The sequence below is a fragment of the Triturus cristatus genome, chromosome 4_2, assembly GCF_964204655.1.
Source record: "Triturus cristatus chromosome 4_2, aTriCri1.1, whole genome shotgun sequence".
In the NCBI taxonomy this organism is placed as follows: Eukaryota; Metazoa; Chordata; class Amphibia; order Caudata; family Salamandridae; genus Triturus; species Triturus cristatus.
In genome coordinates, this window is record NC_140586.1 from 780,257,096 (window position 1) to 780,283,420 (window position 26,325).

The 26,325-nt window shown below is 45.9% G+C and overlaps 1 protein-coding gene across 1 annotated transcript in view; it reads right to left on the reverse strand.

The window, feature by feature from the left end:
* Nucleotides 1-26,325, reverse strand: part of LOC146835036 (cytochrome P450 4B1-like) — a 281,992-nt gene that overhangs the window by 39,486 nt on the left and 216,181 nt on the right. Inside the window, exon 10 of the mRNA XM_085602696.1 lies at nucleotides 1,052-1,116. Coding sequence (XP_085458822.1) covers nucleotides 1,052-1,116 — 65 coding nt within the window. The remainder of the gene's footprint in view (nucleotides 1-1,051; nucleotides 1,117-26,325) is intronic.

The window sequence follows — 26,325 nt, forward strand, 5'->3', positions numbered from 1 at the left end:
TGGTATTAAAGTCAAATTGATAAAATGAACAGCTCACTGAAAAGTTTACCTTGAATAATAATTGACAAAATACATGAAATTGCCAGTACTTACTAAACAGTTTTTGTTGGAAAACGTTAGTTAAATCAAACTGCCACGAGCCTTCTCAACAGTGAACACTACAAGTTCTCAAATTCTTTGGGAGGCTAGCACATACTACAAGTAAAAGATATGTACAAATACTTTAAGGAGTGTGCGTTCAAGTTCCGTAAGGCTTTTTCCCTGGGGAAACAACCATTACAACGCATGGATTATAACGCATGCTTTTACCCCGCATGCTATTATAACAAAATGGCTTGCTGTAGGGGGGTAGATTTAACTCCAACACCGTCCCTACTGTTGCACAGACTGGAGTTGGAATAGTAAATTATACTATTCCAGACTCCAGCGCACCCCCGACAGCAAGTCGTTGTAACGGTTTGCATTGTAATGGCATGCGGGGTAAAAGCATGCATTGTAAAGTCAAACAACCTTTTCCCTGCATTGGGTTTTGTTCGAATCACTCCACAGTTACCCTTTGAGCCCTCAGTTTTGGTCTGTACTGACACTGATGGTATGAATTTAGGACATTGGTTTTGGTTCTGTTAATATAGACTCAGGGCCTGATTAAGAGGTTAGCGGCGATGAAACACTTGACAAAACTATAAAATGTCCAGTCTTCCTATCGCTGCAAAGTTTAGAGGGGTGTATGGTGGGTTGATGCCTTGTCAGCAGGGGTCACAGCCATCACAATGGTCTTTACCGCACTAATGTGGTCATTTTCCCCTGATGGTTCCAAGTGAAATAATAGACAAGTTGTCATTTGCTCTTGTGTCTTTGACGCCCTGGGAACCCCTTGGTTAAAAACTTCCTTATTATTGATATCTTCCTATCTTCGGTTAAATACATCTAAAGTGATTTGTTTGCCATATAGTGAGTGCATGTGAAACTTTTGTTGAAGTGCTCCCTGCTTAAACCAAGTCTTTTGGCAGCATTAATTGTAGTTTATCACAGGAAGTAAATGTAAAAGTACCTCTGGATCTTCCCATACACTCGGGTTTCTGTGAATCCCATAAATATTAAATGCGATAATAGTACCTGGAAAAAGACAAAAAGGAGATGATGTTACAAGGTGAACTTCCAACCACCTTATAAAATGTGTTTATTGTTTCCTTGAGAATTTTAAAAAACCTCAAAGTGATGACAGGTGGGGACTTTGGTAAACATAAAAACGTATATTCCTAAATTGGTAATCTCTATATTTCCTACACTCGTGTTGAAATGTATCAATGCGATACTTATTGCATCAAAATCCAAACAAACTTGTAATGAGAGCATATGACTCATGTGTCATTTCTAAGCCCCTTCCCACTTTCTGCATCCTATATTTTCTAAAGTCCCTCTGCCCTAGAATGACTGGTTGTTACCTATGGTCCACATTGACCCTTTGGTCTTCTTGACCTTCCAGTCCTTCATTAACAAGGGCTTTTCATCCATGAAAAAGCCTGAACCAGGGTGTCTATTGATTTAGTCATACCCTATACAAATGAGCTTAAACACCATTTGAACTTTAAAAATTAAGTTTTACTTACGCCAGTTATCACACATCCTAGGACTTTGGGCAGCTAAAATAAAATATTATAAGCTTGGAACACATGCTCCCTAACTCTGACAAACACAAGCCCACAAAGAATCAAATAATAAGGGCAGGGTGGAAATGTTCATCTGCTGACAAATCAAAAGTAAAACTTTCAGCTTTTAAGCCTCAAGCAACATCATTATTTGATGAACCAGGTAGAAGTTTTATGATTGATGCTCCCAAAAGGCTGCTGATCATCAAAACGCCTGCAGACATAGGCTTCCTTTTGACGGACTGGTGTATCAACCTAAAGGCCAATTGTATGTTACATGTTATTTTCTCCCCCGCCCACACTCCATGACCACGTTTATGGCCTTGGCCACATCCTGGAAAGTCCACCTGACTAGTAAACTAATTAGAGAAAGAGAAATGGTAGATAAGACTGAACTACACTTTCCATTTTTGGAATATGTCTAATGGTGATGTCCTTATGTTCTGTACACGGTGGTGCTTAAACCATTCTGTCATCTTTCCCACCTTAATTTGCTCTTCAAATTCTTTTCTACCACTTCTTCATACCCTTAGCAAATTAATGTTTTTCACAAACCTGCCCCACTACACCATGTTAGAAGATTCTGAAGCAACCAACAAAGCCTTCACTGACAAATCTAGCTACCTACAAGTTTTGGTAAAGCACCAGTCATCCTCCCATGCAGTCCACTTCAGTGCATCACTACCTCCCCACAATATACCTCTTGGTCTGCTGAAATAGTGAAGTTATTGTACTCTGCATCTTGCACGCGTGTGCTTCTTCTCAAATGGGAACTAGGAGCACATATCCTTGCAGCAGGGAATACCCTAGCAATACAGAATGGGACCTGCAATGGGCATGTAGTGGGCCCTATTAGTGAAAGCCTTGTAAAAGTTACTCACTGAACTGATAGGTGATTATCTAGCTCGCCCTTTACCAGGTCATATCTTTCCTCATTCTTCTGTGAAATTTGTGATAGAACTGTAATGCTATCGCACCAAACGTTAATTTATTTTCCTTATAACAACCAAGTATTTTTAAAAGTAACTTACCCCTGTCAGAAAATGTTAGATCAGTCAGCCTTGGGGTGGTCTTCCCCCCAACTTTCTGCCTTCTTCCTCCATTTTTTCTGGCCTTAGGACTCTGAGCACTTTAACAATGCTAATCAGTGCTAAATGTATGTGCTCACTCCTCTGAACGTAGCAATATTGGTTCATACCCAATTGACATTTATGTCCCTAGTACAGTGCACTACATGTGCACAAGGCCTGTAAATTGAATGTTACTAGTGGGTCTGCCCCACTGATTGTGTCACTCACTTAAGTAGCCCTTTAAACATGGCTCAAGCCTGCCATTGCAGAGCCTGTGTTTGCAGTTGTATACTGCAGCATCGACTTGACAAAATAAACCTTTTGCCAGGCTCAAACCTTTTTGATTAAATATATACGTCACCCCTTGACAGCCCAGGAGGCAGGGTGCAATATATGAAAAATGTTGTACATGTACTTCTAAGTTTTACATGTCCTGGTAGTGCATTCATTTTTCACTACTGCAAGGCCTATATCTCCCATAGGATAGCATTTTGATTACCTTATTACATTTTATAAGTGTAATTTCCAAATGAGAAGGGATTACTGGTTCATATTTGGTGTCTCTGAAATCCTAAATTAAAATCCTAACTCATGGTGAAGTCTAATTTTAAATTGCAGTTCTGAAAATGATACTTTTAGAAAGTTAGTAAATAATAATGACAGCTAAGCGTGCACTCTAATTAAACTAGTAGACCAACTAAACTCAATACACTGCAGTTATTCTAGTTTGGTGTGCACTACCTGGGGTGGTTCTACCCTGCCACCTAATTATTGAAAAATATATACTAGAGCACTGTGTTCTAGACAGGATGTGCACTACCTGGTACACTCAATTGTGAGTGTGTGTTATCAATTCATTACACAATTTATATGCTTAACAAAATGAAAAACAATGTGATACATGAGCATCCTGTTGTAGTTGCAAATAAATTGTCCAAACAGTAAAGCAATGAACCAACATTGTGTCCTTCTTCTTAATGTGCTTTCCTTTATTGGCACGTCTGAATGGAAACCAAGTTCAAAATAAGTTCCAACAATCCATCTGGTAGAACAAAATCAGTGGAAAGAAAACTTTCTCTCAATCCCAATGCATTTCGGGTGATATCGCCACCCTTCTTCAGGGGGTATCTACAAATGAAATTTACAAATAAAGTTTGTCACATTCAAAAAGTTACTATGACTTGAATTATCAATTGTGAAAGCCAAATGCTGAGTGAAAGGAGTGGCCCTCTATTATCCAGGAGGATTAAAACAATGCTACGAATGTCTATTGAGAATTAGTGATAGACCATGAAAGTGGTTGTTAAAACAGAAGTCGAGAGCCGCGCTCACCAAAAACCGAAAGGGTGCCAGCTACCCCAGTGCATGACGTGTTTAAAATAACATGTGGCTTCCCTTTCAAAGAAAACAGTATCTACCCATGAACAAACCAGGTGTAAACCTGTATTCGTGCCCAGGACTGCTATCCAAACATATCGCTAGCAGCCTGTAAAACAAAAACGATATAAACTGCAAGTGTTCACCTAACGTGAACTTCGCATATGATTGCAAGGTGTAATAGTAGCAGAAACTCACCAAGCGTTTACGACGCCGTGAATGTATAACTGGTTGTGTGTAGTCACGGACAATAACCCATCAGAAAGCGTGTTGTTTCAAACTCGTTGGAGATTCAACTGCATGAATCCAAAGCACCGCAGATACGTGTGAAATGCTCTCTGTGAAATACATCTTAATCGAAGATATAATAAAGATTACAAAAATGTCATCTTACTGCTCAACAAAGTTCCGTAGCCCGAGAGTTATTTACAGTGAATATCTCCAGGGTTCCCGCTTCCCTATGAACGCCCAGGTGAAAAAACGCCCCGTGAATGATGCAGACTAAATGAATACTCAGCGTGTGTTACGTCGGTGCAACTAAAACCGAGAACGGACTGTAAATGAGTGCCTAACAAATGATATGTGTCGGCCATGTTGGAAAAGAATGTTACCATTGGATAACACAAAATTTATGGAAGTTCATGTGCCGAGCTGTGCTGGGTTATTCGGGTATTAGTACTGGTGAAGAATGAAAATGACTGAAATTGTGTGCAGAGAATCTAATTAGTATTAGCAATGCTTAATGGTAAACTTGTATACACGAAGACAAACGCTGTGTGCTCTGAAATAGTACTCGCTCCTAAATCTACATGAAATTCATTAATCTGAATCGAGTGATGAATATGACATACATCCAGTGTTATACATTAGACGTTTAAATTAATCATGAGTGTATGATAATTCTACATCAACTGTTGAATATGATCGTCATCCAATGTTGAACATATAACAATTGAATTCTAAATGTATAACAATGTTATCCTCGTAAAACAATATAAAATTAGCTCTACATTGAAATTAATAAGAACTAACTTTGTTAACTGTATTATTATGTCAGACATGAGCAAGATCACATACTTTTGTGTCTGATTGCAATCAGCATTCATAATAATAGTATCACATATACAGAAATGTCAATCTGCAATTAATCTAATGGATTTGCGTGCATGAAGATCCCTCATGCTATGCGGTTATGACCAACATGTAACTGATTCCAATTGTGAATCATGTGTGAAAATAGAAAGCTGAATAACATCACTGTAACGGTTGATGAACAATGATTATGCAGCAGAACAAAACCAAGGAGTATACAATTGATATCTTACTATCAAAAAATATCTAGCCTCTTTAAATCATGTACACATCTCTAAACATGTGACATCAGATGAAAACAAACACATATTTGCGTGTGTCCCTATAATTAAACTGAAAAGTGAATGGAGACAGCATACTGTGAGTGGCACCGAAGGGCTATTGGGAGCTCTCGACATTGTCATCCTTCCAAATTGAGCTAGATCTGCTAACCTGTGGTGTGGAAGTAATGCTCTATAAAAAGCATGATAGTTCCATGCGGTCATTCAAACCCTTGGGATTAATGGTGTCTAAGTACCTGATCCAGAAAGTCTCCCTCTGTGTAATGTACTTGACCATGTCCCTGTCCTTATTATCCTGAACCACTTCTATGACGCTGAATCTTAATTGTGCTATAGTATGATGTGCATCTGCCCAATGACTTGCTAGAGGGGAACTAAGATTTCTAGTGCGGATTCTACTTTTGTGTTCTGTAATGCGAATTCGTAGAGACCTTTCGGTCTTACCTACATAATACAGGCCACACGGGCACCGTATCATGTAAATAACATTTTGAGTATTACAATTAGCTGAACATTGTTTTTCATTTTGTTAAGTATATAAGTATATAAATTGTGTAACGAATTGATAACACACACTCACAATTGAGTGTACCAGGTAGTGCACATCCTGTCTAGAACACCGTGCTCTAGTACATATTTTTCACTTTTAGAAAGTTGGCATTTTCTTGCCTTAGCTATTTGTTGCCTGCAGCCTGTCTCTGGTTACAACTGGTTTTAATTGGCAGTTGGGCTTTGTGAATTCGTCCTAGACAGCCACACACCATGAGAACTTAGGTGTGACAGAATGGGCAATCACTGGCAAGATGGGAGGGAGAAGCTGTGCCCAGCCTCACTTACACCTGAATATGTTGTGTCTTGTCTCCACACAAAGGACTGCATATCCCCTAAGGTAAGTCTGGAGCCAGGGAAGGGTGGACATCAAAGGCGTATCTCTAGAAGCTTCTCCCTAACTCAAAGGCACAACTGTGTTTAAAAGAAGGACCTCATACTTGAACCTGGGAACCCGAAATGACTCTAAGGGCTAGTTGGCTGGCATCTTGACCTGAAGCCTCAGGGACATTACAGGCTTCCAACCTCCTTGCACCTTCACTTAGACTCTGCCATCTGTGAGTCTATCCTACCAAGTGGTTCCACCCCAGTCCTTGACCCCTCAGAAGGGGGCCTAAGGTGCTTGTCAGCGGAACCAACACACCTTCTCTGCTGAGTGGTGCATCCCCCAGCAGAACCGACGCATCACAGCTGCTGCATGGATTGGACCCAACACAAAGACCTGCACCTCCACCGAACTCCTCGGATCTGACCTATTGCCAACCGTGCCAACTTTTACAGCCAGATTCTCATATCTCTCAACACCAGACTCTGCATCTCAGCATTGCAGCTCTTCAGAACCGATGCGTTGACAGCTGTGTGTCACATCCCTGACTCAAGGACTCTGCATTACAATCCCCGTCAATGGGCTCCTCGGCGATGACGAAACAGGACCTCGCACCGCAGCCTCGCCTCACCGCAGAACCGACACATTGCTTAGGGCACTCGGCTCATCTTTGACTCGGATCCATGCAATGCCCCACAACCACGATATTAGGTATACTTTGTTCAGCTCGCCTAACTGGGTCCCTGTAGCCGGCCGGTTCATGGCGCTTTGTGCATTTTGGCGTTATTTTCACTGAAAAACCTAAAATTTATTATCTCTGGTTCTATTAATTGGAATTTTGTTGTTTTGGTCTTGTTTTATTTATTACAAATACTCTATTGTTCTAAATCTGTTGAGGGCTCCTTTTGTGGTGTGTTTTCACTGTTGTGCTATATGAAGTGTTGCACAAATACTTCACATATTGCCTCTGAGTTTAGTGACTGCTCTGTGCCAAGCTACCAAATGGATGAGCACAGGTTAATTTGGGGTTTGCTTGTGCCTTACCCTCACAAGGATTGGGGTTGCTGCTTAACCAGGGCTTACACCCCAGTAAACCAACAACCCAATGTCTCGCAGAAAATATCTGGCAGCATTGCTATCCATGCCCATCTTATTCTTTTCTCTCTCTGTACCTCTTGGTCTTTCCATTTTAATTGACAAGCAATTCTCTGTGAATGTAGAGATATTAATCATCAAAAACATCCCCCTTCTGATTCTTAATCTCATCTGACCAATCATTAAGGAATAAATTATTCATGTAATTGGTTAATATAATTTAAACACATACCCCACTGATCTCCTACATATATAATATCAAGAGCTCTCAAATTAATTTGGGTAAAGCCCATTGCAACAAAACTAGACGTTGGGGTTTGTGGTCTGATGATGAACCATGCCACAATGTGTGGACCACAATACACCTATTAAAAGGACTCATGATGTATGCCAACCAATTATAGGCGACTCATCTCTTGACACCCACAACATTATATTTGCAGACTTAATTAATAAATATTTTGAATAAACTGACTGTTCTCCATTGTTTGCGCCATGATTGCACTCACCATTGCCCTTGCCACTCCATATGTGTGCTTACTGTTGGAGTGCCAAAAGGTGGTGAAAGTGTCAGAAAAGGTTTGATTCAGGGCCTGAATTTGAATTGAGCTAATTCCAGATAGAAAGAGCTTTTGCTCCTAATTACTCTTAGACGCCAATGTATTTGTTGGCGAGAGCATATGCCTCAGGTGGATGGCTTTATAAGCGGTGGTTGATGATGGGTTTGATTCTTGTGATGGGGGAGCCAGTAGTTTCTTAAGACTAGATGATGCGATCAAATTTTCTTCAGGATGACAGAAATCTGGCTGCTCCATTCAGGAATTCTCTGATAGGGTCAAGTGAAAATTGAGAAATCCCATCCATTGGCTAAGGTCTAGTCAACTGTTGACCAATGCATAAGCAGCCATCTTGGAGAAAGGAAGGTGCAAAGGTGAAAGTTGGCCGAATTGGCAATTCTGTTAGTAAGGCGGACGAGATAGTGTGGGATTGACCCCATAATTAAAGCCCTTATCATGCATAGTTTACATCTCTCTTTCCACTTCTAGCAGTTGGGACCAACACAGAGCCAAGCATAGATGACTGCCTTAAACCTATCCAAGGCTGAACGTCCTATTCAATTGCCTCTAGACCATACCCATTATTGACTTTAATTATCATTTCCAAATGTGTCTTCCATGTCAATGAACAAAAACTAATCTAAATGATGATTCCTAAATATAGATTTCCTATTTCTGGATAACATTTTCATTACATTTAAATATAGTTTTAACCACTTATTTCTTTATTTTAACACATTTATTCTGAAGTATGAAGACTTAAAGGATGACTAGTTTCATTGACACCCTTCTTAAGCTGCAAAAGGGTCATTTGCTTAGTCTATATAGTGGCCTGCTGGTCACTGTTCTAGTTGTTTGATGTACCAGCCACTCCCTGTGGGCCAGCTCACACCCCACCCCACACCCATCCATGACAGGCGTCACCGGACATGTGACCCTGATAATAAAAGGGGCCGGGTGCACGTGCCCTGGGCATTTTCTACACCCTAACTAACCATGTCTGTGTCCTCATTACTTATGCATTGGGGCCTGAGGCCCCACACCATTACATTGGTGATGAGCCGGCTGAGCCCGCTTGTGCAGTCACCTTGTTGTTTAGTGTTTGAGGGTGAGAGTGCTGCCTGTGTCGAGGGCACCCCCTGCGAGCAGGCAGAGTATGCGCCTGATGGCCCACAGGGCATGTGAAGAGACCCGGGGATGAGGGAGGTGATCGGGAGCCCACCCTGCACCTGATGTGCCGTGAAGGTATGCCGGCATCTGACTGCAGAAGGAATTGCGTGGTGGGGGCGAGAGGCCAGAGCGAAGGCCTGCTGAGGCCCCAACTGAAGTGGGAGCAGAGCGGGAGCCCACCCTGCATCACAAGAGCCCACTGAGTGGGAGGTGAAGGTACCTGGGCCAACTGAAGAGCCCGTGAGAGGGGAGAAGAGACGGCCCCGGAATCCGGCAGTACGGTGGACATGATTGAGCGACCCCCCACCCGACACGCATAACAGACAAGGAAAGTGGGGTGGGGAGGAGAAGTGTAAGGCTGCCCGGGGGGGGGGTCGCGCAGCGGCCCGCCCCTTGGAGGGCGGCCGCCTTAGTGCCACAGGAAGGCACAGGGGTGGGAGGTCAAGTCCCTGGGCTAGTCCGGGGGAGACCCCAACAGATAGCTGTTTCCGGCGAGGGCGGGCAGGAGACAGGGGTACTTATACTGTCTCCGCCCCCTCCTCGTCCTCTTGTCCGCTCGTTCGCCTTGCCTGCAGTTCGTCGTGCTCCGTCGTGTCGCCCGTCTTTACTTCGGTGAGTCTGCCGGTTACTTCCCTCTCGCCCCGGCCTTGTACCTGGGCAGTACCAGGAGACGGGGCCCTGTGGTCGGCGTGTGGTAAATATTTCGTTACCGGTACTATTTTTTATGCGGTAAAGTCTATTAAGAATAACTCAGTAAATCTAAGAGGCAGAATCCGTGGTATTAGAGGTTTTAAAAGGCTTTATTCCTATACAAAGGAATACAATTCGAATTGTAGGCATTCTATTCCGTCACCACGAAAGTTCAGGAAGGAAGGGCATATATTATTGACAGATAGGCAGTTTTATAGAAAATACATTACAGTGAAACAGATGCAAGAGGCGTAACAGCTGATAATACAGATAAACTGTGCATACGTAGCTAATAGAGGCGTATACATGGGCGTAATTTAATAAACGTCATCATACATGATGTCACAAGTGGGTGGATCCATAAGAGAATCCTGCAATGTCAGCAGAAATATTTGGCAGAGATGCGCGCGCAGCCGCATGACGTGTGATTGACGTGCAACTAGAGGGTGAAGGGGACTTGACATTTAGCTCTACATGTGGAGACAGAAGTCTGGGGTTATGTCAACCTAATCCCAAATCATATCTAATATCCTATGTTTAAAGAACTGTGTTATCCAAAAAGAGAGGTCTCTTAGGATAGAATCTTATTCTATACTGACTATACTGACTGTTAGTGCGTGTACAAGCGTCTAAGCGTCTACACTAGATGCGAGGGGGTAGGAATATTCCATGGTAACGGGGCTATGAATTACTTGCAGGAGGACAGCGAGGCCTGGCCCTTTGCGCGGTAGCTGGAGGAATGTTTACCTAAACTACTAGACAGGAATGCATCGGATGAGGAGCGGAGAAGATAATCTTGAAGGTGAAATACAGTTCTTGGCAGGCGACAGGCTGGATCAGGCACCGTTAGCCGCGCAGGGGGTTAGGACAAAGTTCATGGACACAGATGCAGGCTCAGACTGGAGCTTTCAGAGGCAGAAGGCAGGAAAAGGCTTGATGACAGAATTCGGGCCTACTCGCCTGAATCTGTAAAATGTGGAAAGTGAACCACATAAAGTCGGTGGCCTTTCATACTTAGGAATGGAATATCTGACCCATTCATGGTGGTTCTGAAAGAGGACATGTTGACGGTGGACGCACATATATTTGCGTCTTCAGAACTGGAGCAGGAGGGAACATACATGTACTTATAGTATGTACATGGAGCCGTTGGGGTCTACGATAGGGGACATAACTGATCACAAAATTCATATTTCCTCATTCCCTCCTTGTCCCCTACGGACCCTCAGGAGATATCGATCTTCATCAATCCATCGATCTGTTCATATAGCATCATTTGTTCTTCTTTCTTCTTCCGGGATCTCGAACGAAAACTTGGATGTGGGATACACGAGGTGGCACACAGACCACAAATCGCTGGCCCACATTGTAGACATAAGCAGCAACTGAATAGTATGAGAAAGCCAATACCTAGGAAGGATAGGATTCTCCATCCCCAGGCTGACAACACGCCCCAGAACCAACCGGACCAAGTCCAGGTGCCTGGACTCTGGTGTATCTGGCTTACAATCTTATGAAGGCGAGTTATGGCTTTATATACTGACGGCGAATTTTCTGGTATGAAAATGCAGCAACTTGATCCGATGACCCTACAAGCTCCGCCCCTATCGGCCAGGCTGACGTCAAGGACAAGACGATTTTGAAGCACAACAATCCGCATAGCAGACTGCTCTTCTGTTAAATTGCCTAAGGCGGAAATAGTTTCGTTCACTACTGCTTCAAGGGTTCTGGTTAATCTACGTATCAGCTTACTATTAGTGACTGTACCTATATAGGGAAAGAAACCTTTATTGAAATCTGTGTATTTTTCCCATGCTGTTTCAGTGTAATCGACAATTGGGAGATCTCTCTGCTGTCTATTGTGTACTAAATGGGTATTTCTATGATAATCAGGAGGAGCTAGGAAAACAGGTGGCAGAAGGAATGCTATGTAACAGGTACCATCCCAATCTAGAGGTAGACGTAGATATGCGGTCTGGCCACATATAAAGTAGGAATGGCGAGAAGCTCTGAATGTAGACTTGCCTTGATCACTGAATTTTATTACAGTGGTGCATTTACTATGGCCCATGTGTATGGAACCATTCTTTCTTACACATAATTCCCCTTTTACTGGGAATACTGACATGGCGGGCAAGATTGGTGTAGCTTCAGATTCAACGTTCAGGATCATGAGGTTAAGTGTAAAATTACCTAATCCATATACTTCATTTTCTAGATCAGTTCCTGTTCTTTTGGGAAGTCCCTCCTTGTTAGGGTAGCAGACTTTAAGCAAAACTAAGTTCAGGTTTCCCCATACCCAGTTGTCTTGATAAACTGCGGAATTTGAATCTAGGGAATTAATCAAACTAAACCATGCTCCACAGGAGCCATTGTGTGTGAACGGATAGGGAAAGAGGGGCAAAACTCCCTTATAGTTCTGATAGGGAGGGAGTCGGCCACATATCCAACAATTTGTGGCATTGCTGGTTTGATGGGAATGATGTAACATACTAATGAATGTGTTGTTGCGCAGCGCAAATCTATAAGACAATTCATGTGGAGGTAATTCGCTAAAAGAATGTTCTGCAGTTATATTGTAAGCACGCTTAGGAATAGGACAATACATGTACAATAGTATGCTGACAATGATGATCAGAAGACTTAGAAAAAACAAAATTAATAATGTTACTGTGCAGTGACTACGAAATGATTTACAATACGCCTGCTTCTTGAGCTGCATCTGATGATTTCTTTCTCTATTCCGGTCTAGAGGATACATGTCAGAGACAAATCCAACCGATTCACCTTGGAGAGGACTTAAACAATCAAATTGTCTGACTTACTAGACCTCAATTTTAGTTTGTAAAGTTCTGGTTTTGTTAATTCAGCCAAGGGGAGCTTTGAGTCTGTCTGTGAGGGAATACAGGGTTGAGTATCTACACTGGATGGTAGTCCATAAAATTTCTTGATATGACTCGAGTGCAACCACCCTTTCCGTCCCTCGATTTTCACGGCTGTCCTTGTGGTGAGTAGAACCAACTTCGGTGACTTCCACCTAGGATCCAGTTGGGTCTTCCGGTCAAAATTCCTGACCAGCACCAGGTCCCCAGGAACCACGTCATGGGGCTTCACCTCAGTATTGTCGGGAAAAGCTGCGGATACCTGTGAACGACAAGATTGTAGTGCAGACATCAAGGAAGCCAGGTAATCTGTCAGCATATTACAGTCAACATCAGTGATTTTGCGAGGTATAGGCGTCCCCCACATATTTGGTGGTCTACCGAAGATCACCTCGTACGGGGATAGCCCTGTTCGAGAATGTGCTACCATTCTCATGTAAAAGAGCGCAACTGGTAAGGCTACTATCCAATCGACTCCTTTTTCTCTACATATTTTGGACAATCTAATTTTCAGAGTTTGATTATGGCGTTCCACGAGACCTGCTGCCTCGGGATGTCGGACACAGTGGAATTTCCATTGGTAACCTAATAGAAGGGAAACGTGTTTCATTAGTTCGGATGAGAACGGCTGGCCGTTATCTGAGTAGACAACACGTGGTAAACCGTACCGTGGGAAGAATTCTCGAACTAACTGTTTGGCAGTAGTCGGGGCAGTGTAATCTGAAACCGGGTATGCTTCTGTCCAACGGGAAAGAGCACAGACAACTACGAGAACATATTTGAATCCTCAACATCGTTCCATCTGGATATAATCCATCTGGAGGACTTCAAAAGCATGATCGGGAGTTTGAAATCCACCCTGTTCTACGGGGATGCTTTTACCTGGATTAAACTGACAACATATCATACAGGTACGAATTTTTTGTTTAGCTGCGGCTCGTAAATGTTTGTTGAACCAAATGTGCTGAATGCTGTCTAGCATAGCTTTTTCTCCTAGGTGCGCTGGACTATGTATAGTGTTAATGATGACTTGGACCATTGAGTCGGGAAGAAACCATATAGATTTTTCCTTCGTCATCCATCCTTGATCTGTTTGGATCCCTCCTAATTCAGTCCATTTCTTTATTTCTTCTGATGTAGCATGTGTCTGTATGTCAATTACATCAAGGGTGGGATCCTTAACTGTCATGCAATGTGTTGGTGTCGGAACTATTGTCTTTGTCATGTCAGTTGTGTGAGTCTGATTCTGAGCAGTCTGTTTAGCTGTTCTGTCAGCTAGGTCATTACCCTGAGAAATGATATCGGTAACCTTTGTGTGGGCTTTGCATTTCATAATCGATATTGCAGTAGGTAGATGAATCGCGTCTAATAGGGCTTGAATGAGGGGTCCGTGTTGGATGTGGGCACCGTGAGAAGTTAAATAACCTCTCTCTCGCCACAGTACGCCGAAGTCATGGACGACTCCGAATGCATAACGTGAATCTGTGTATATGTTGACTTTTTTATTTGTGGCTTGAATACAGGCTTGTGTTAGAGCGATGAGCTCTGCTGCTTGAGCTGACAAAGTGTTAATACAGTTTGTTTCAATGACTTCAGTGTCTGTTGTGACTGCGTAAGCGGCCACTAACTCTCCTGTACTTGTTCTCATACATGAACCATCTACATACAATGTCAAGTCTGGATCTGACAAAGGGATATCTGTCAAGTCTTGTCTGGGTTTCGTCGTGATAGTGATGACTTCGACACAATCATGTGCCAATGGATCTGTTCCGCCTACTGGTAACAGTGTGGCAGGATTTAACGTATTACAACGTCTGATTTCTATATGTGGCTGAAACAATGTTAATTCGTAACCGGTGAGTCTCGCTATAGTCAAGTGTTGTGTCTGTGTGCGGTTCAAAAGAACCTCTACTGCGTGTGGTACGTGTACTGTTAATTGGTGTCCTAACACTATGGCATCGCTTTGTCTGATTGCTAAAGCTGTTGCTGCCACTGATTTCAGGCACGCAGGAAGAGCCTGAGCTACTGGATCTAATGTACTAGAGAAATAAGCACATGGTTTGTGTGATCCTGCTTGTTCCTGAGTGAGTACTGACAAGGCAGTACCTTCGCGTTCTGTAACAAAGAGTGTAAACTGTTTACTGTAACATGGTGTTGCCAGGACAGGTGCTTGGCATAAAGCTTTCTTTAAGCTTTCAAAGGCGTGTGTATGTTCTTGAGTCCAAGGGAGGACAGTCGATGTGGCTGCCTCCTGTGTTGTCAACTGGATGAGTGGTTTTGCTAGAAATGCATATTGAGGGATCCACTGCCTACAGTATGAAGTGAGGCCTATAAAAGCCCGCACCTCCTTTTGTGTCTTGGGTGGCGGCATGTTAGCAATTAACTGGATGCGATCGGATGTAAGCTGCCTTCCCTCCTTGGACAGTGAGTGCCCAAGGTAAACAACTCGCTGGACACAGAATTGCAGCTTAGAAGGGGACACCTTGTGCCCCTTGTCAGCCAGAAATTTCAAAACCGTCAGTGACGCTGTCTCACATTCAGGTTCGCTTCGGGCGGTGATCAGCAGATCATCGACATATTGAAGCAAGGCAGTGTTAACTGGCATGTGGATACTGTCAAGTTCTCGTTTCAGTGCTTGGCTATAGATGCTGGGGCTTTCTGTAAATCCTTGAGGTGCGCGTGTGAATTTAAAACTTCGTCCATTTAAACTAAAACCGAACAGATATTGACTTTCCGGATCGATTGGGACACTAAAGAAAGCATTCTTGAGATCAATTACAGTGAAAAACGTTGCTTCTGAGTCAATAGCTGTGAGTAATGAAGAGATATCTGGGACCACAGGGTATTGTGGTACAATGCATTTATTTAATTCGCGCAGATCAATAACTAATCGATATACTGGTGGTGCTTTTGGATCCGTTCTTTTAAGAATCGGAATTATCGGGGAATTGCATACATTGGAGTCGGTTTCGACAACCACTCCTTGTGCAATGAGCTCGTCAATGATTTGCAGTAAAGCCACTACAGCATCTGGTGGTAACTTGTATTGTCGCATTCGTGGTAGTACTATCCCTGTTTTCAGTGTGACTCGATATGGTGTAATGTTCATGCAACCAACATCAGTGGGGCCTTGTGCCCATAAATGTGTAGGTAAATTCTGCAGTCGGTGATCCATGTCTCTGGACACGTAGTGACCTTTAAAGTCACGTAAAAATAGTCGTACTCCTTCCGGAGAACAACATATTATGGCTCCTAGAGCTTTCAATGTTTTTATACCTAACAAGTTTTCTGGACATGATTTAGTAAGCAATAAATCTGTAGTACGTGTCAATGGACCGACTGTAAGTGGAAGAGGTTGTGTTACGTCATTGATTATAGGTTTTCCTGAGAATCCAAGGGAAATATTCTGTGAGCCTGAGAGGGGTGCCCCTGGAACTTCACTGCGTCTTATAGTTGTTCTGCTTGCCCCTGTATCAAGTAAAAACTTTCTGTCTTCCCCTAATAGTTCACTATGTACATAAGGTCCCTCTTGGTCTACTGGAACCTCAATAAGGGGTAAGCCAACTTCCCTCTCTAGGCTATCTCATGAGTATCGCTGATAATCGGGATAATCTGTTTGTGCATACTGATACATCTGTTGTGTTGTTGCTTCGGTTGCAGCAATAGGCTGCGCTTGTGGTGGTGCTACGATCTGTTGTGGAGCTGCCTGTTGCGGAGCTAGTTGTTGCGGAGCTAACCTAGGTTGTGCATGCTGAGGTATTTGTTGTTGATTCTGATCCTGTCTAGGTGGACGTGGACTCTCCTGGGTTCTACCTGTGGCAATATTATGTTTCAGGACTGGACAGTCGTGTATATAATGACCTGGTTGTTTACAATAGTTGCATGTCCCTTTCGCAGGACCTGCGGAATCACCCTTTTGATGACTATCGGCTGGAACTGACTGTGCAACAAGCATTTTCATTTTTGTATCTTTCATACGTCTTTGTTCGTGTTCTTGTTCTTCTCTAATTCTATTGTGGTGATATTGTAACATCTGTAACATCTGTGATGGGGTATTACCTTGCCAGGTACTTTCGAATTTCAATACTCTATTCTTAACTTGCAGCAGAGAATTTTCAACTAATTTTGTCACAAACAGATGTGGATATGACTCACTACTGGCTTTTATGCCACTATTTATACTAAAACATTTTTCAAATCGGGAATAGAAATCACTAGTGTCTTCATCTGGTTTTTGTTTACAGGCTGAGATTGCACCCCAGTCTTCCTTTTTCGTGGTTAATAAACGTGGCAGTACCTGTATTAGTAATCCTGCTAGTGCTGTAGTCTTTTCCCCAAGCCCTGCTCCTGCAGCTCTGGCCTTTTCTTCGTTTTCTAATGCTGTCCAATCTATCTTTTGGTCTCCCACCTCCCATTCCTTTTCTTTGAGTTTTTCGTAAACACCGGCGGGTAATAGGACTTTTAATATTTTCATAATATCGGGGTAGGTATACTCTCCCATGAGTAACATGTCTTTTATCTCACGGTGGAAACCTGCTGGATCTTTGTCATGGCTGGGTACTACTTTCTTCATTTCTAATAATTCCAATTTAGTTATAGGCGTGTACACAAACACGCGTGTAAAATTATCACCGGCACCTCTAATTGGGTGCACTTCGCGTAACGGGTTCTGTCTATCTATGTGATACATTTTTCTTCCCATAATGGGAACTGAGACGTGTTCTGGGCATACGAAATTTAAATATTGGTTTCGGGATTCTAGAATTTCCTTAATCAAATCAGTACCTGACCCTCTCCATATGTTCGTGAGTAGTTCTGTCAATATGTCAGGTAAGGGTCCTGGATCGGAGTGTTGGCTTTTATATAATATAAGGAGGTGTTGAATCATGTATATACTAGCTAAACGCTGTTCATATGGGTCTAGATTCAGAAACGTGTGTGCAAGTACATCATTATTGTATTCGCCGGGACTGTCAGCCCATTGTACTGCTGACCTGGCTAATTCTTGTTCGTCCATGGAATCGAGCATGTGGTACCCCCTTCGATCTCGGAGTAATTTATCAGCGGCTTGGAATAGGTGTTCAGGGGATTTTGTATTTAACATAGGGTTTGGAAAATGTCTATTATATTCTGGACGTATTGGACGTATCGGGTCGTTAAAACCTCTGGTATTATTATGGGGTCTTCCTCTACCTACATAAGCTATCGTTTCTAATTGCTCTGATTCTTGCTCCTCCTCTTCTTCTGATTCTACTCTGTCTGTTTCTCGTCTTTCTTTATGTATTCGTTCTACTTCCTTGCGGATCTTTCGACACATGGCGATTATACACGCCTGTCTATCGTGTTTCTCTTCTGATATGTTCTGACCCCATTTGGCAAGTCTTTGCATGGTATCGTGATCTGCCCCTGGCCTGTCTTGATTCCTAATTACACAATTTATGAAAAAACGTAGTAGTTGTCTTTGGACATCCACTTTCTGGTATTCCATAGCTTCGTTAATACTTTCTGGACCTTGCCCTGTTTGGACAAAGCGATATATATTGTCTAGGTGTTCACCCATTCCTGGTATCGTCATTAAATATAATGTAGCTCGTCTTATACGTAGTGATGATATGAGCAATTTATCCTGTCTACCTGGTACTGGGTCGTATCTACAATCCACAAGCTGTTCTTTAAACATGTCGGATGTCGCTAATTGGGGTGTACGTTGGAGTGCTAAATCTCTAAGGGTCTGTTTATTTCGCGGCGGTGTGGCAAACATGTCTGTCGTACCTCCTGTAGCACCATCTGAGGTGCTAGGCACGAAAGGATTCGTTGGGCGTAGGATAGAGATTGTAGATGCGGGAAAAACTGTAGAAATGGACGGGCCTGTTGGAACTTGTGTAGGAGTTTGTAGTTGCGGGGATACAGACGGATGCTCTTGGTGTTGAACACCATCGGCAAGCGGTGTGGGTGGTATGGCATTAGCATACTCGGGAGCTGCGTCATCTAAATAGGAGGAAAGGAAAACGTCCTTTGCTGTTTTGGGATGTGTTTTGGGATGTGCTTTTATCGGGAGCAATGGAGGAGTTAAGTCTTTTGGTATTTCCGGAGTGGCCTTAGGTAACCCTTCGGCCAGAAGAGGATACATACCATTCATAAGAGCGTTTCTTTGTCTATCTACTTGTTCTGATTTTACTCGGGTACCTTCCTCAAGTAATAGATTTTCTCGAGTTTTATTTGAATTCTCTCTACCTTTCTCTTCCTGTCTGAGTGCTTTTTCTGTACGTCTATATGATTCTTTACGCCATAATTCAATGGCATCTTTCTGTGACTGTCTGGCTTTCTTTTTCCATAATTCTTCTTCTACTCTCATGATGCAATCTGCATCCCAGGTCCCCGCTGCGGGCCATCTCTGACTCTCTGGTAATTCTTTGGTGTAGTCCACCCATAAATCAAGAAATAATACGGCATCTAGGCCATGCTTATGATACATAAAGTACCCTGGAGTGTCCCTCGGTGGGATGGGAACAGCTTCTTCGAGTACACCTTTTCTAGTTTTGATCTGTCTTAGTTTCGAAAAGAGCGGCATCTTTAGACCTTGTTACTAGAACACACTTTATACAAGAAAACACAATAATGAACAGTCATTCACACCACAATATATAGAACGTATTTAAAACATTTAACACTTAACAGTTTTACGAACAATGATAACTAATAGAAAACTAGTTACTGACATAATACTGACACTAAATAATACTTATTTATATGCAAGACATACTATATATACTGCTAAACAGTACAGATACACTGCTAAAACAGTGCAGACCGGATTTGTGTACCCAAACCCGTCTTGACCGGCACAGACTATGTGCACGTTAAATGCCTCCCCGGTAATGGTACTCACCGGGTAGCTCGGAACGGAAGGCCTCGGAACGGAACTGAAACTGGACCGGACTGGACTCGACTCGACTGGACTCGGAACTTCGGAACCTGGTGGGCCTCTGTATACCTCGGATCTTGCTCTCTCAGCTAGGCTCTGGTCGGGATACTTCGCACTTCTCACCGCCTCGTCTGGGTGTTGATCGCAGCCTCAGTCGTCCCCGCTTGGCCGGAGGGAGATACAGGAAATCCTGCAGATACGCGTTTTTGTCCGTTCAGCTGTGGCAGAAGACCGGGCCTGCAACGCACCGCCGGCGCGTGAGATGAGAAAGTGTCCCTGTTCGGGCGCCAATTTATGTGGTAAATATTTCGTTACCGGTACTATTTTTTATGCGGTAAAGTCTATTAAGAATAACTCAGTAAATATAAGAGGCAGAATCCGTGGTATTAGAGGTTTTAAAAGGCTTTATTCCTATACAAAGGAATACAATTCGAATTGTAGGCATTCTATTCCGTCACCACGAAAGTTCAGGAAGGAAGGGCATATATTATTGACAGATAGGCAGTTTTATAGAAAATACATTACAGTGAAACAGATGCAAGAGGCGTAACAGCTGATAATACAGATAAACTGTGCATACGTAGCTAATAGAGGCGTATACATGGGCGTAATTTAATAAACGTCATCATACATGATGTCACAAGTGGGTGGATCCATAAGAGAATCCTGCAATGTCAGCAGAAATATTTGGCAGAGATGCGCGCGCAGCCGCATGACGTGTGATTGACGTGCAACTAGAGGGTGAAGGGGACTTGACATTTAGCTCTACATGTGGAGACAGAAGTCTGGGGTTATGTCAACCTAATCCCAAATCATATCTAATATCCTATGTTTAAAGAACTGTGTTATCCAAAAAGAGAGGTCTCTTAGGATAGAATCTTATTCTATACTGACTATACTGACTGTTAGTGCGTGTACAAGCGTCTAAGCGTCTACACTAGATGCGAGGGGGTAGGAATATTCCATGGTAACGGGGCTATGAATTACTTGCAGGAGGACAGCGAGGCCTGGCCCTTTGCGCGGTAGCTGGAGGAATGTTTACCTAAACTACTAGACAGGAATGCATCGGATGAGGAGCGGAGAAGATAATCTTGAAGGTGAAATACAGTTCTTGGCAGGCGACAGGCTGGATCAGGCACCGTTAGCCGCGCAGGGGGTTAGGACAAAGTTCATGGACACAGATGCAGGCTCAGACTGGAGCTTTCAGAGGCAGAAGGCAGGAAAAGGCTTGATGACAGAATTCGGGCCTACTCGCCTGAATCTGTAAAATGTGGAAAGTGAACCACATAAAGTCGGTGGCCTTTCATACTTAGGAATGGAATATCTGACCCATTCATGGTGGTTCTGAAAGAGGACATGTTGACGGTGGACGCACATATATTTGCGTCTTCAGAACTGGAGCAGGAGGGAACATACATGTACTTATAGTATGTACATGGAGCAGTTGGGGTCTACGATAGGGGACATAACTGATCACAAAATTCATATTTCCTCAGGCGTACCACGGGCGGGGGGGGGCCGTGCTCGGGGAAAGAGTTTGTGGCGGGGGGACAGGATCTTGTGTACGTTGAGGGGGAAAGCGCCGTTTGTGCTTAATCGAAAGTTACCCTGTGGCCAGGCTCCTTTTATCTTCAGCCTGGCTTGGCATTCGTTACGAGTCCTGCGACAAGGGCTGGTTGCGGACACGGTAAAGGGAGGTTTCGATGGCGTGGATTCAGACCTCGGTCGGCGGCCCACGCTCACCCTCTCACTCCCTCCCCAGCCCCGATAAATGCCTGATTACTGACGATCGCGGGGCTGGGGGGGAGTATCTCATTTTTCCCCGGGTGTGCACACAGTTTTACTCTGGGGAATGAGTCTCGGCCCTGACTTCCTGGGCATAAAACAGCAACTTTCCCCCGGGTGTGCTTCGGTACGCATTTGCGGTGCGAATTTCCTCTCCCCTCCCCCCCACGGGTGGCGTGGTCTGCCCTCGGGCCGTTGGGGGCCTCGGACGTGGGATTCGCGGGGTTGGGGAGGCCTGCACGTTAACTGCAAGTGCGAGCCGGCAGGTATCTCAGCAAGCTGATCTCGCCATGCGCTTGAATCGCGTCTTGCCCCCTTAGCCGCCATCTTTAGGTGCCCGCGGGGGGGAGGGGGGGAGGTGCGTCGCGAGGTCGGAGACGTTCAGGCCACAGTGGGCATTGCCCGGGGTACCAAGAGCGCCGCCTTGGGGCGCTCGTGTATTCGTACAGCTCATCCAGCAATAGTCAGTAAGTTAACTTTTAACCCGTCCATCGAAGCGGACAGGAAAAGCAAGCACAATACACTGGTTTGCGGGTAGAATTACTGTGTTTTAGGTGCGTTGCTAACAGCAGCCTTTACGTGAATTAGCATGTTTACACGCACGAGTTAAACATTCAGATGGGGAATCAGTGCCGGTTGCCTGGATGCTTTTGGCACCTCTATGTGTTTCCTCTCTCTCTCTCCCCCCTCACAGTCACTTACCTGCCTGGGTAGTCTCTTCCGGTGCGTGCTCCCTGCGGCGCTGCTAGTCTGGCGCGCGTTGTGTGGGCTTCGGTCAACCTGTCGGACACCTCGGGCGGGAACTCCATGCAAAAAAAAAAGGGGAAATGTTCACGCTCCGCCTGTATGCGCGCCCTCCCTGCACCCGGAGCGCTCTCGGTCGCGAGTTGGCAGGCGCGTGGTCGCTTCGTCCCTTTGCGCCATGTGGAATCTCACCCCCCCGTCATACCTCGACTTGGCGGAGTGGTTGTCGTGTCCGGGGCGGTTTCAAGCACGGGGGGGGGGGGGGTTTCAGTTGTGGCGCGCGCGCCCTCCCCGCACACCCTCGGTGGCCCAACATCAGCGAGGGAGCGGAGGTGACCGGGGGAACTGGGAGATAACCCGGGCCTGTTATTAATGCTGAACATCCATTATTATGCGCGATCACTTTCTCTCCAGGTGCAAAAAAAAAAAAAAAAAAAAGAGATTCTGTGTCGCCAAGTATTAGTACTGGGTTCAAGACATTCGGTTAGCAAGGCTCTCACAGGACAGGGGTCCGAGCCCGCTAACGCTGCATTGTGACAAGTTGGTAATCCTAACACTAACACTTCTTACAATTCCACAGGCTCCCCTCCCCATTCACTTCCTTGCGCAGGTGCTGCTTTGGGGACATGTATGTAGGTTATAGCAGCAGGGAGGTTATTAAAAAAAAAAAAAAAAAAGAATGTGTCGTTTTCATCCCTCTCCTTTCTTCCTCCTAGATCGTGCCAAGGGTTAGGTGTATCAGACGAACACGCTTGCTGCCGGTAAGGGGTGTAAGTGTGCAAAGGGGTGGGGAGGGAAGGTGAGAGGAGGCTCTCGGCTTGCACGGACAAGAACAAGGTCGCCCTGGGGCGCGTTTTTTTTTTTAACAGTTGTTGTTCTTTGTATGCAGGATATCTGGGACAGCATACGTTCGGGGCCGAAGGAGGTGCGTTCGCTTCCGTGAGAGTAAGTAGTAGCGGGTGTGACGGCGCGGATTGGTTTCAGGGCGGGCAGGGGCCGGTCTCAAGTGGTATTGGCCGCAGCTTACGTTCATTTCTCTTTCAGGTTAGGACCCAGTCCGAGATGGATAGTGAGGGTACCCCAGCGCTCTTCTCGACGCCGTCCCAGGTCGATGAAACCCAGCAGGGCAATTCGTAAGACGCACAGATAGCAGCTATTATTGATCTAGCCAAATCCAAAGGACTGGCCTGGGCTGCAGACCTCCTCAAGGCCAGCTGCCCTGATGACTCTGGGGTCATTTCTGGGGGTCCCACGACGGGACAAGAGTCGATTGAGGAGGCAGGACCTCCCCGCCCCAAACGAATTCGCAGGGCCACGGTTAGAGACTTCCCGGCTGAAGGAACTGCACACAGGATCCGCTCGGTGCCCGCCGTCAAGGGCTCTTCCGGGCATCCGTCCCTGCCGTCCCCGGCCGGCCCGGCACCCCCCAGCAGTCTAAGCTCTCCTTCTGCTAACTTTGCATCCAAGGAGGACCTGGCCAATCTTAATGACACCCTTAAGAATTTCATGGAAGAGGTCAGGGCTGGTTTTTCGCGTGCAGCCTCAGCCGGGGGACGGCCGACTGCTGACTGTGCGGGAGGGAACCCTTCCGCTGCAGCCACTGTTTGGGCACCACAAGGGACATGTCGTCAGGCCCCCGAGCTGTCCATGGTGCCGTGCACACCACCTATTTCCTTGCCCAGGAGTGCAGAACCGGCGGCGGTGGCAGGGTCGGAACTGTCCGTCAGGCAGGAGATGGCGGCTCCCGCTGGCCCCCCCGCACCAGGCCCCCTCCCGGCAGGGGGTGAGCAGCGTCAACCAGCAGGAGGTGAGCCGCTTACTGGGCAGCCTGCTGCCGTCCTTGTGTCCACCGCCCCCACCCCCGCCCCAGGGGGCAGCGCGTCCACACAGCTAGCTAGCGCAGCAGTACCAGGGCCAGCTCTGCAGGTCGCAGCCAAGAAGGAGGTTACTCATGCCCCGCTCCTGTCTGGCCATAGCTCGCTGATCTGGGAGGTCCCCCTAGCAGTAAAGGAATTCATCTGGAGGCGCGAGTTCTTAGACATCTTTTCACTACTGCTGCTGGGCCAGCATGGGCAAGACGCGCGTAGGCTTGGGGGGAAGGAAGACGATAAGAAGGTCAGGTTCCAGCAGTGGCCGGATAAAACCATAGATAACTGGCTATCCGCCTTCTCCATTCTTCAATCGGTTATACTTGAAAAATTTCCTGAACAGGGGCAGGCCTTGGTACTGTACCAGCGGTTAATTCACACGGAGGCGCAGAAGTGGGGCGGGGAAGGGTGGCTCAATTATGACTTGGAGTTCAGAAAGAAGATGGCCATTTGCCCAGAGATGGAATGGGACCAGAAAGAGGTACAGCTGTGGATGGACCACATGGGGTCTCGGGGATCCCAGAGCTCTGCCCCGCTTCCCAAAGGGTCAGGAGGGGGGGGTCGGCTAGCCAGGGAGCTCCCAGCTCAATGTTAAGCACGCGAGGCAGTCCTTTCGGGGGGGCCGCAGAGGAGGTGGCAGGGGAGGGTGGGCCAAGCTGGTCTCGCCCGGGACTTGCAACCTGTTCAATGCCGGCGCTTGCTCTTGGGGGGTCAAGTGCCGTTTCCAGCACTCATGCAGCAAGTGCGGGGGGCGCCACCCCGCCTCCTCGTGCCAAGCCAAACAGGACAAGAAGCCTGCTGACTCCTTCAAACCATCTTCTTGAGTCCCCCCCGCACCCTCCCCTAGCTGCGGCCTCTCCCCTCCCCCTCCCTCCCACCGCTCAAGTAGCCAGCGCTCCTGCGCCCCTGGCCATCAAGGGTCCTTCCCCTGTCATCCTTGACCGCATGCTCGAATTACTCAGACTGTACCCCCTCTCCTCTGACAGTGCCCTCCTGCTAGAAGGCTTCTCGCTGGGCTTCACCATCCCTTATGTAGGTCCCCTGTCCAGTCGCGATGCGGAGAACCTCAGATCTGCCAGGGTTCTCCCACAGGTTTTAAATGAAAAAGTTCAGAAGGAACTGAGGCTGGGACGGGTGGCGGGTCCTTTCAGGGAGCCCCCGTTAGATAACTTTGTAGTCTCCCCCCTTGGCTTGGTCCCTAAAAAAGAACCAGGGTCTTTCAGACTGATTCACCACTTGTCTTACCCAGAAGGGAGCTCAGTAAACCACGGCCTTCAGGAGGGGTCAAGCTCTGTGTCTTATTGTACATTGGATGTCGCACTTGACCTGGAAAGGAGGGCTGGCAAAGGAGCATGGTTAGCGAAGGCCGACATTGAGTCGGCCTTTCGGTTACTACCAGTGCACCCCAGCAGCCAACACTTGCTGGGTTTCAAGGTGGACGGCATGTACTACTTTGACAAGTGCATGCCCATGGGGTGCGCGGTTTCCTGTGCCTTCTTCGAGGCCTTCAGCTCTTTCCTTCAATGGGCCTTCCAGCACACCTACAGCGTTTCTGGGGTTTCCCATTACTTAGATGACTTCTTATTCATCGGGAGGGATGGCACTCAGGAATGCAGGGCAGCCCTCGATGATTTTCAGGTCCTGATGCATCACCTTGGCGTTCCCTTAGCCCCTAAGAAAACGGAGGGTCCGGCTCAGGTTCTCTCTTTCTTGGGTATTGAGTTGGACACAGTGGCGGGGGAGGCCAGGTTGCCAGCCGACAAGGTGTGGGACCTGAGAGATCAGATTGGCCAAGTGGTAGGGAAGGAGAAGGTTTCCTTGGCAGCCATTCAGAGCCTCCTGGGGAAGCTAAACTTTGCTGCCAGAGTCATCCCTGCGGGCAGGGCATTTGCGAGGAGGATAGCTAGAGCTACGGCCTCTGTGAGTAGGAAGCACCACATGGTTAAATTGAACAAGGGGATGCGTGAAGACCTGATCATGTGGGCAGACTTCCTAGGCAACTTCAATGGGGCAGTCATCTGGCGCGACCCCTGGGCCAACAGTCGGGAGCTGGCCCTCTTTTCTGATGCGTCTGGCCGGGAAGGGTTCGGAGTGATTTTGGACAAGGAGTGGTGTGCAGAGAGGTGGCCTAACGCCTGGCACAAGAAAAAGGTCACGTCCAAGATCACCGTCCTGGAACTCTTCCCAATTGTGGTAGCTTTTCATCTCTGGCCCAGGGCCCTGTCCGCCAAACGTGTGCTTTTCTGGTCAGACAACCTGGCGGTGG